This window comes from Aptenodytes patagonicus, chromosome 7 (genome assembly GCF_965638725.1).
Source record: "Aptenodytes patagonicus chromosome 7, bAptPat1.pri.cur, whole genome shotgun sequence".
NCBI lineage: Eukaryota > Metazoa > Chordata > Aves > Sphenisciformes > Spheniscidae > Aptenodytes > Aptenodytes patagonicus.
In genome coordinates this window covers 60145159-60155967 of record NC_134955.1, presented here as the reverse complement: position 1 = coordinate 60155967, position 10809 = coordinate 60145159, and the positions used below count along the sequence as shown (strand labels likewise).

Below are 10809 nucleotides of genomic sequence, written 5' to 3'. Positions count from 1 at the left end.
TACAGAAAGTAGGACCAAAGACACTGAACACATTTTTAACATTTCGGTAGGTAACTAGAACAATTTATGGAGGCAGCATCACAAACAACAGAGACCTTTAACCTGAAATTAGTATCACAAAGACCTATTAGATTCTATAGAAGGAGTAATCTATCTTATAAGCATGTAAAAAACAGTAAAACTGACTGGATAGGTGAGACATCAGCGTGAATGTGCTCCTGTCGATCGCAATCTCTAAAGTCCTTACAACAGATAGCAGAAGAATTAGGCAGGGACGCTTGTTGTGGACTTTGCTGTAGCATAACATTTACAAATGAATAAATAAACCAGTATAGCCCTTAATTGCTGTTTATTAAAGAAAAAAAAAGCATTACTGAGTAATTTACAGGTACCATATTTGCCAAGTAAACTATGCACAGGACAAGAAAGCTGCAATACAGTTCCAGTGGTAAATTACCTTTTATTTTACAAGAAATAGCTGCCTTGAAAAGACATCAAATTAACATTCCCTGCTCTTTAATCCTTTTTATTTTTTTAACTTTTATTTTGGGGAATGAAAAAATCCTTAGCAATACAGATAGACTATATTTCTTCATTATCACTCAGCACAAGTTACAGCAAATGTACCCACAAATATCGAGGCCAATCACAGGCAATAAGTTCAATCTATTTTACATATTGCTATGGAAAGTTGCAAGTTGCTGCTCGGCTTTCAAGGGCCTAGATGGCAGTGTAGTTCTTAGTGTAATTAGTCAATTTGATCTTCTCTGGGAAGATAATATTAACTGAGAGGTTTTCCCCATTGTTAGATTTCAGGAAAAAGTTCTTTTTCTTGCGTAGGAGATGACTATATTTGGCATTAGCAAGCCACATTTCACATTTTGAAAAAAACACAATCCCGGTTGTACCCAAGACAACAAGACATGTAAGCAAGCCCAGTACAACAAAACATATCACCTGGCTTCTACTGAGCAAGGGATCTGCATTTTGGATTGTTTCTTTCATTGTTATTTTCAGGATTTCTTGTTGATGATGCGCTGATCTGTGATGAGCTTTTGGGGATGGCTTGTAATTCTGCATATGCTTTGTCTCCATATTCACTCCGAAGAGGCTTGTGTTTTTGCTGGGATGTTTGCAGGTCGCACCAACAAATTCTGGTTTACAGATGCATTCAAATCCTCCCTGGGGATGTTCACTGCATGTCCCTCCATTCTCACACGGGCCACTTGCACAGAATATGACGCGGCTGCTGCAGAGTTTTCCTGTATAGCCATGGGGACAAAAACAGCCGAAACCCACACCAATATCTGTACACGTTCCTCCATTTTCACACGGGTTGGATTCACAGTCATCTCTATCTATTTCACAGAAGTTGCCAGCAAAACCAGAAGGGCACAGACAGGAAGCATGTGGTGCAAAACCATTGTCATCAATGCATGTTCCTCCATTCTGGCAGGGAGAGCTAGAATAGATAACAAACACGTAGAGAGAATTGAATTAAAGTCCAATGAAAGAAGCTATTAGGAAACAGTTTATATAATAAAAGGAGCTGGTTTTCTTTAGAAAACTCTTTAGAAGAGCCAATTCCAAATGCAAATCCACTGAAGTCAATGAAGTTGAACCAACAATGAGTTTGTTCAACAGCTTTGTCAATACAGGTTATAGTATCTTCTGCCAACCCTTCAGGCAGGATTAATACACCAGTATATTAATTCAACCTGAAGAGCTGTGAAGGGATTTAAAATTATTTCAAACATTTATTCAAATTAAGCTGCCCAGTGTTTTCATATGCTTAGAGCTTTTTAGCTGAGCAACTATTCAGACAAGACTGAACAAAGACATTAGCAGCACGGCTTTCTTTTCCACCTGATTTTTCTTAAGATAATCTATGTATTTTATTGGCAAAGCAAAACACTCTGCCACAGCAGCTAGATGTAAAGCTGATTGTTTTTATTCTGCCTCTCCAGTGCTCCATGACATACAAAAAATTTAGAGGTGAACAGATACTTTCCTGCAAACTGGTGTTCAGCCCAAAATTTTGATAAATATAACAAAAAATATAAATGGGATAGTTTCAGCCTTGGCAAAGGTAGCTGTAATGTGAGGACAGGACCATAGGAAACCAAATATTTCTGCAAACCCTTTAAGAACCTAATAATTAATTGCCTGGTACTATGTTTTAAGTGATGTAAATTCACTGAGACACCTTTTTTTACCTTTGCAATGTAACTGTGCCTTACTGAGTGTAAGGCCAAAAGATAGGGCCACCCGTTGACAGAAAGGCACAAATGTGCCAATTCAGTGGAGCTATGCAATGTGGACTTGGTCCTTCAACTGGTCGTGTTGGCAGGAAAGGGGCCCTGGGACACAGGTTTACAAATAAATCTCAAAACCTGCTTTCATGGCAGTTCATCATATATGAACAAAGCTTTTAAAATTTACCTTCTAAAAATGAATAACAACTGGTAAAGCTTACAACAAGCCTCTCCGACAACAACAGTTCTCCCAATACTTAGAAATCTCTGAAGACATACAGCATAGTACCAGGACATAGCTGAAAAGTCCAAGCTGTTATTTAAGTGTTACATCTCCAGGGGAAATTCCCAGGGATAATGAACATCACAGCTTCATGAATGCTGATGTTTCACATATGCAGTGGTCAGTAGCAATTGGCCATTATGGATTTCTATGGTGGGACACAGAGATTTAAGAGATCTGTTGATTGTCTGAGTGACATGACTGTGAAAGACATAAAAGCTCCTGACTACAAATGGTCCTTGACCACCGGTCAGGATAAGGTTGAGCTTCTCAAATGCCCAGCCATTGCTCTGGGAGTAGCTATGATAGAGATTACCCCAAGCACCTCTAGCTTTACTGGGGACTGAAACACTTGGTGGCCACCTGTCAGGAGAGCCTGAATATCGTGGTAGAGGAATCATCTGCATGTTTTTTGCTGCTTCCACATAACCTGCTCTGTCCTCTTGTATTGTCCCTCACTGTAGATGTTGGCTGGAAAAAAAGGCTACTGAAAGAACAAATTGGAAGTCTGGAAGCAGTGTGAGGAAAGTGAAAGGTGTGGTTGTCCCTGGACTTTGACACAGCAGTTACCAGTTATTGGTGACTACTTGAGGTGATCATGCAAACAGAGAATTTTGCCACAATCACTAGTGGACCATCACTCCAGATGTGTCTCACCAGGACTGAGCAGAGGGGAAGGATCACCTCCTTCAGCCTGCTGGCAATACTGTTCCTAATGTCCCACTTCTCTTAGAGAATGGAGAGGAATGGCCTCCCACACCCTGGTCTGGTGGAAGTGAGATCATCTCCTTCAGTAAACTATGGACGTACCATTATATGTCAGTTAAGAAAAATGACAGGCTGGTGGACTAGATGCTTTTGTGCAGACAGTTTGTGTGTTGGCTAATGTTCTTATTACTGTATACGGTTTGTATATACAATTATCTCTCACTGCAGGTGAGAACACAGGATGGGAGGTTCCTTCAAGTTTGTTTACTAAAATCATGGGAAGGCATGAATTCACCACAACAAAATGTGAAATTATCACTTTTAGTACTCAAATTATGCACACAAGCTCATGCTGATAATCTGTAAATCTTTACAATATGAACAGATCAGATTTGTGAAGTTTGATAAAAATATCAGCAACTAGCAGAAGCATTATATATTTTAGCACAGAGATACTTCCACTTAGCAAAGAATTCTGAGTAATAGTCAGTAGGAGTGTGGATTTTAAATTCATGTCAGAAATCAATATTTACCCATTAATAATGCAGGGTCCTTTTTTGAGATGGCAGTTTTTTCCTGTAAATCCCTGGGCACACAGACAAATATATCCTCCATCGCCAGTCTCTATGCATGTTGAGTTATTGCTGCAGGGCTTTGTAGAACATGGGTGAATATCTGTTTAAAAAAATGAGGGCTCAATTAATCTCATGAGAAAGAGTCAGTAAATAGTAAACAATACTTCAAATAAAATACAGCTCCTTCATCCTGCATTTTATAAATCCTGATTTATTCCTTCCTCTGTTAAAATGGAATTCAGATTGTTCAACTATTGCAAGCACTTTCAGCTTGGTTCTCTCTTCCTAGCTCCCACTTGAAAAATACGTTTGAATTGTTCCAGTGTATAAATAAGTAGTATTACCAATAAAATATTAATAGGGGAGAAAGAACTTCTATGTAGTCTAGTCATCCTTTCACAACCTTGGCTTCTCCATGAGCCGAATTCTGATAAAGCAATCAGGAACTGGGAATTCTCCCCGCTCCCTGCCCGAGAGCCTATCATTATGTGCTTATGAACAAACATTTCATAATAACAGAGATCAGCAAGTTACAAAAATCTATTAAAATTTCATCTTTTGGCTGGGCTGCATCCAGCCCTTACATAACTGTACCAGAAGAGAGCGCTGTATGACATCTGGACCCAAAGTCACACATCTCATTTTCTTTACCATTTCCCTTCTGAGCCACTTCCCACTCAAATGATTACTGAATTTTTAAAATAATTAAAAATAAATAAACAAGTGCACATTTTAGCCAACTAATGGAGCAGCTGCAGAGAAGTGCTGACTGCAAGTTATCTGATGCCTTGCACACTCATGTGCACACATATACTTTCTAAGAAGATGAAAAGGGATTTAAAGGCATTTATATTTTACTTCCCACAACATAACATGAAAGTTAGATGATATCATGAGGTACTGCAAAATTTTAACCACAGCAAAACGTTTCAACAGCCTTAGCTTTCAAATACAATCTTCCCTGGATAAGAGGCTCTGTTTTCTAATGTATTAGCCTGTTCTCATTGCAAGACAACCACTTTGCATGCACTTTGAGTGTAAGCTCCAATTTTCACACGGACCAAAACAACCTTGAATGCTTTTTGGAGCAGTGGTGTTTGCCACCTATTTTCACAGGCTTTAAAGGCAGCTAATAAAGCATGAACTCTGATGCGGGAGCAAGGAAACTCTCTGAAACATATATGGATATGGATGTGCATATATATATACACACATATACACATACATTACTGTCAGTAATTTGTGTCAAGGATTTAATTTTAAAACACAACTTAAAAGCTTGTAGGACCATATCCTTTTAAAACATAAATACATAAATAGCCCATTTTCTCTATTTTGTCTAGTTTACCTCTCAAAAGGCCGACAACCAATTGATTTACTTGCTTCAAGTGATAACTGAGTCTGAGATGAGAATTCGAAACAAGGACTGTACCTTTACACATACATTATGAATGGCCACAACCACATTACCAATAAATTAATTAATATTTGCGTAACACTAAGTTGCCATGCTGCAGTACATGACGCAATGACTGAGTGTTTTTACGAGGAAGGCACGCTCAGTAGCAGTCTATGTCACAGCAGAATATCTAGACCCTGTCTCATGCATGCCTAGCACAGACTTTAGAGGCTCCACCTGTACTCTGATGACAGCTTATCAACACGTGCCCTTGGCAAAGCAGTCGAGTGACATGTAGCACAGTATACTCCGAGCTCACACCACATGTTGGCTTTTTAGCCAAATTGAGGCTAAGATTCAAGCGGGAGGTCAGGGGCCCACTAACATGACTGTGCAGGCACAGCCAGAGACGACAAGATGACAGGGATGACAAGATGACAGAGATGACAAGATGACTGATCTGATTTAGCAGGGTGGATCATATACGCCAACTGGGCTGCCATTTTTTCCTGGAAATAAATTGAGTAAACTGTTTTTCCCTCCGTTATGTTCAGTGTTTGATGTGCTCCTGTACTGTGCAGTGTATCATCTCAGACAGCCGCAGAGGGAAACCCTGTGCTGTGCAGCCTGGTTCCAGGTGTTCATATACCCGATTCCAAGGCTGTGTTTCCACAGGATGAGAAGGTGCCATGGCATTCAGTTAGGCAGGCTGGTGCACTCCACTGCAGAGGTTAACCAGAAGTGTTAACGCTCATACCAACCCATAGATTTCTTTCTTTAAGTGCCATGTCTGTCCTCGTGACTGCAACAATAGCTATAAACGATACCACCGATCCTGGCCTACATGTTTGCAGTGGATCAGGCCTGACCTATAATCTGCATGCCTATAAATTACTGGGAAGGTCATTCTTGACCTGAAGTGAGAACCAGGCTGCCCATAGTAAAAACAACAGCTACACAGTCAGAGGCATTAGCAAACCACTTGATGATCTAAAACTACTCCAGAAAGGAACTTCCATGATCCAAGTCAGGGAGACCGTACACAAACTGTTCTAGAAAAAGAAAAAGAGATACCACCACCATTTCGAATCATCTTTTTTCCTCCTATGCTTAACAAGCAAATGAGCTGCTGAGACTATATCTATATTTTAAAAATATTTCAGGTGTTTACAGTAGTGGCCAAATGAACTTCAGACCCTCCCACAGTTTTCCATTCCCAGTTTTGCCATCCTTGTGAGTTGGCATTTGCTCACAGCTGCCAACATTAAAATAGTGGCTATGCCAGAAATTCCCTGGCAAATATTACACTTTCTATAGCAGCAAAAAGGAAGAATTTCAAGAGAATGCCAAAACTGCATTACTCACGACCCTTTGTCAATCTCCACAGAAACAATACAAATGGAGCTTTCTAAAATGCCTTATCTGATTATAACCTGAAGCTAAAAATGGTCTCCAGTAGCTAAAAAATGGCATTTAATGTCATATGCATGTGAAAAATAGAACAACTGTGGCCTGCTCTCATCGGACACAAAAATTCAGTATTACAAGAGAGAGGCAGGGAATCTGGTACTTTATGGTAAGAAATCAATGGGTTTGTATTTCCATATTTAAAAAACAGTTACGTGTACATGCCAGTGATCCCCAAAAGAGCAGGAGCCTTCAAAAGCCTTCCTTTTTCCTAACCTGATCAAGTTTCATTTAGTGGTATGTGTTAACGAGTTATAGCAGTCTGTAATGACTTTATACAGCCAGGAAACTGACACCAACTTTTTGGCAGAGGATGATGAGATCAGTGGCTGAGCAATTAACCCATTTGAGGTTTCAGTGCTTTATTGGGTCAGGATAACAATTTGTAGCAACCTTCCGGTAGCAAGAAAAGGAGGGCCCTTCTCTTTAACCCTTGTGGCAAAACAATGCATTTAGAGTAGGTAAATCCACCGAGATGAAAGACTGTCAACATAACATGTCCCTGCAGATGAAAAGATGGTTATTTCTTTTTGGCTGAATATTCTTGGCAGCTCTTCATGGGGATCTAGATTCAAATTGGCAAAGAAGACTCTGAGATGACTCTGAGTGTTGAGAGAAATAATAGTTTCTGAACTTAATTAAGGGATACCTTTTTTGTGTTATAGAAATAACTTAATGAATATGTATTAAAACAATATTTTTCCATAAAGATATGGGTACAATTTCCAAAGCATTGTTTTGCATCCTAAGTACCAGTTGCAAAAGGGAAACACTGCAAGGCTCAGAACTGCAAAGACATATTAGTACTTCGAAATTCAGCTAGGCACTGTTCTTTGGAGTCATTGACAAGCAATAGAACCAAGCCTCCTAAGGTGGCAGTGGGGGGTTGTTCTGTCTAGTTTTAGAAACCTATGACTGTAGATCACAGACAACAGAGGGACTCATTCCTCCTCACTAATTGTAATGAGAATAGGTGGCTGTCTCAGGTACAAAAACATCTGTGAGAGGTGTCCAGAACAACGTCTCTGAGAGCTTATAGTCACATCTGCACAGCTGCTACTGCAGCTCCCTGCAAACATACCAGGACTAGCCTTAAACTAGGAAGTCTGTCTATGCTTATGTGTGCAGCCAGTGAGTATGGGCTGCAAAACCTTATGAGAAGCTAAATGAGTACTTCAGTACCTTGCACCAAGCTCCATGCCACTGCAAGGATGTGAACTACCTGAAATCTTCTGTCTTAGTCATCTTGAAAATTTTATCCAGTTCAAACCATGTCATCATTAATTACTGTTTTGGGTATGCGTGGGCAGAACACAGGCATGCTCTACAAATTATAAACTGTCTAACAACAAAAGCCTGAAAGACATGAAAAGAGAATGAGGCCCTGGACACCTGTCCTCTTCCAGCTGCAGCTACATGGGCTGAACAGGCGCATGCTCCTGGAGGCTCATGCGGTTTCGGCCCCCTCAGATCTCTTTGGCTGAACATTTGCCTGTGTCAGCCAAAATAAACCAGCACTGCAAAGGCTAATTCTTCAGCTTGCTTATGCTAAGCTGGCTCATTCTGACTGGCAAGGGGTGAGAGAGTGCACACAAGAGCTGTGCCTACCCCTCAGATCTCAGAGGGAAGTGGCAGCCTGTTCAGGCAGACCTTTTTCTCAGTTATACTAATGCTACTCCACTGAATCATCACTGGGTTAAGCAAAGGAAGAAATAAGCACAATGTTTTCCTGTTCAAGAAGTAGTAAGTATTACGCTCACATCTTTCTGAACAGAAAGTAGCATATATATAATCTGTTAGGTAAATATTTCAAATGATTTAATACATACAAGACAACTTGTATTTTTACAGAAAAGGCTTATATGACAAGGGAGCAGTTATTTGTTGGCCTTGTCCACGATGATCAATTTTTAAAATAGAATGATGAATTTACGCTTTGCTCGCACGTATGCCCAGTTACCAAAGATACTGCATGCTTCTGCCTAAATTATTATAAAAGTTCCAGGTTTATGTGCCGCTGCCCAGAATCCCCTTATTATCTGGCGCTAACATTCAACCTTTTAAAATTAGTTATCCAGAAGGACTTTTGCATGTCTCCAGCACCAGATGGGGCTGTTTCACCTCACTTGCTCAAGGACAGGAAAGGATGTACAAACCTATGTCACAGAGGCTGCCAACCCAGCCCTCCTCACAGATGCACTGCCAGGGCTTGGCACAGCTGCCGTGCAAACACCCAGGGAAAGGAACACACTGATTACAAAGAGCACCCTGCCAACCAGGCTGACACCTGAAAGAGATAAAAGACAAGATAGAGGCATAGTTTATTTTTAATAAACATAATTACAAGGATGTTCCCCTTTTCGAGGCACAATAAATAAACTTTCGGATACAAAATTGGACTATGCAGCACATTTGAACAAAAATATACCATCAATGCTTCTGGAATACTAGAAGCAGTTTATGTGAAAAAAACTGTTTCATTTCATGAGAGAAAAATAAATAAATGCTAACCAATGTAAAGACTTTTCTTACTGGAAAAAGTAGACTAAAAAGGCACCTAGATGTCTATGCTCTATGATTCCAGTTACTGTATCCTAATAGAGTGCTGTTTCATTACAGTTCCATATTTTCAGAGGGTAAATCATTTCAGCTTCTGTCTATTTTACCAGGACTATGAATTATTGAAGCTGTCCATTCCTGTGCTAATAGCCCTGTCTGACAGATCTTTTTACCTGCATTCACTGGGAAATTCACAAAATCCATTCTCTGGGTGGCAGCCAGTTTTACAGTTCACGCCTGGAAGAAGAGATTTTTAACATCCAACCAGAAAAATCATTACTCAGAAAAAAATCATATCATGTCCTACACACATTACTGATGTTTTAAAAGAACCCAGACTGCACAATGTTCTGATTTTTTTCTTCAAACTCATGTTTTTTTGCAACATGAAATTTTAAATGAACTTAATCTGGAGCATGTTACAGAGTGTTCCTATAGGATAAGTGAAACGGCATATAGAATTAACCGCAAAAGAATACAAAGTCACTTTAGCATACACAAAGTGTATGTAATATCACTGTACGCTACTTTAAAAGGGAAATTTCAGATCAGATCCCTGTATGTCATTTCACAACATGCCACTCCAAATGCATTGTTTCAGAACTACCTGAAACACAAAAGTACCTTTAGTCAGAAAAGAAATTCCGTTTAAAACAACTTACAGTAAAAGTGTTGAATTCATTTCAACCCTACGTCGGATGAAAAAAAAAAAAAAAATCACGGTTTTCATTAAATCATGCATGAATAACGTAAGTTAAGGAGAAGAGGTCTCAGTCACATCTCTTTGCTTGTGTCACGTACTGGCACCAAGCAGCGCTCCCCTGGACCGTCACCCGCGGCCACCGACATCCTGCGCAGGCGGCACGAGAAACGCACTCGGCGGGGTGCGAAGGACGAGCTTCCCGAAGACCACCAGCGCCTTCGGCCGGAGCGAGGGCTGGGGCAGGCGCTGCCCTCGGGGGACTGCAGGAGGGCTCCCGCCGCCGCTTTCCGCCCAGCCCCGGCAAACTCCGAAAACTTTCCCAACTCGCCTCCCCTCGCCGCGCCGCTCCCCGCGGCAAGCGCCGGGGTGCCCGCTGCTCGCCACCCTCCCGCCGCCCTCCTCCAGCGCTCCCCGCGGCCGGCGTTACCTGGGGCTGCGGGGAGGACGAGGGGCAGCAGGCAGCAGCAGCCGATGAGCCCGGCGGCGCGCAGCCCCATGGCCGGGGCCGCTCCGCGCCGCTCCGCGCCGCCCCGCGGGGAGCTCGGCGGAGCGCGCGCGGCTTCCTCGCCGGGCGGCGGCGGCCGGGAAGGCGGCACCCCCCGCCCGCTGCGCCGCCGGGCTCCGGCGCGACGGGGCGGGAGGAGGGAGGGACGGGAGGGAGGGGAGGGCTGCCCGCCTCCTCCCGGCCCTCCTGCCCTCGACCCGCAGGCGGGGGGACCTGCTGGCGGGGCGAGGCGGCCCCGGCCAAACTCCGCCGCTCCGAGTCCGCTCGCCTGCGCGGGGGCGGAGAGAGGAGCCGGGCACCTTGCGCACCCCGGCTTGTGCGGTCGCGGGCGAGGGGAGGAAATGTGGAAGGGCGC

The 10809-nt window shown here is 42.4% G+C and overlaps 1 protein-coding gene across 1 annotated transcript; it reads right to left on the bottom strand.

Annotated features, from left to right (window-relative positions):
- Positions 1-332: 332 nt before the first annotated feature.
- On the bottom strand, positions 333-10452 carry DLK1 (delta like non-canonical Notch ligand 1). Its single transcript, XM_076343439.1, has 5 exons — positions 10377-10452; positions 9420-9483; positions 8844-8974; positions 3780-3921; positions 333-1462 (listed from the first exon to the last, which is right to left on the bottom strand). The coding sequence occupies exons 1-5, from the start codon at positions 10444-10446 to the stop codon at positions 721-723; spliced, it is 1149 nt and encodes a 382-aa protein (XP_076199554.1). The 5' UTR covers positions 10447-10452; the 3' UTR covers positions 333-720.
- Between the last annotated feature and the right edge of the window lie 357 nt (positions 10453-10809).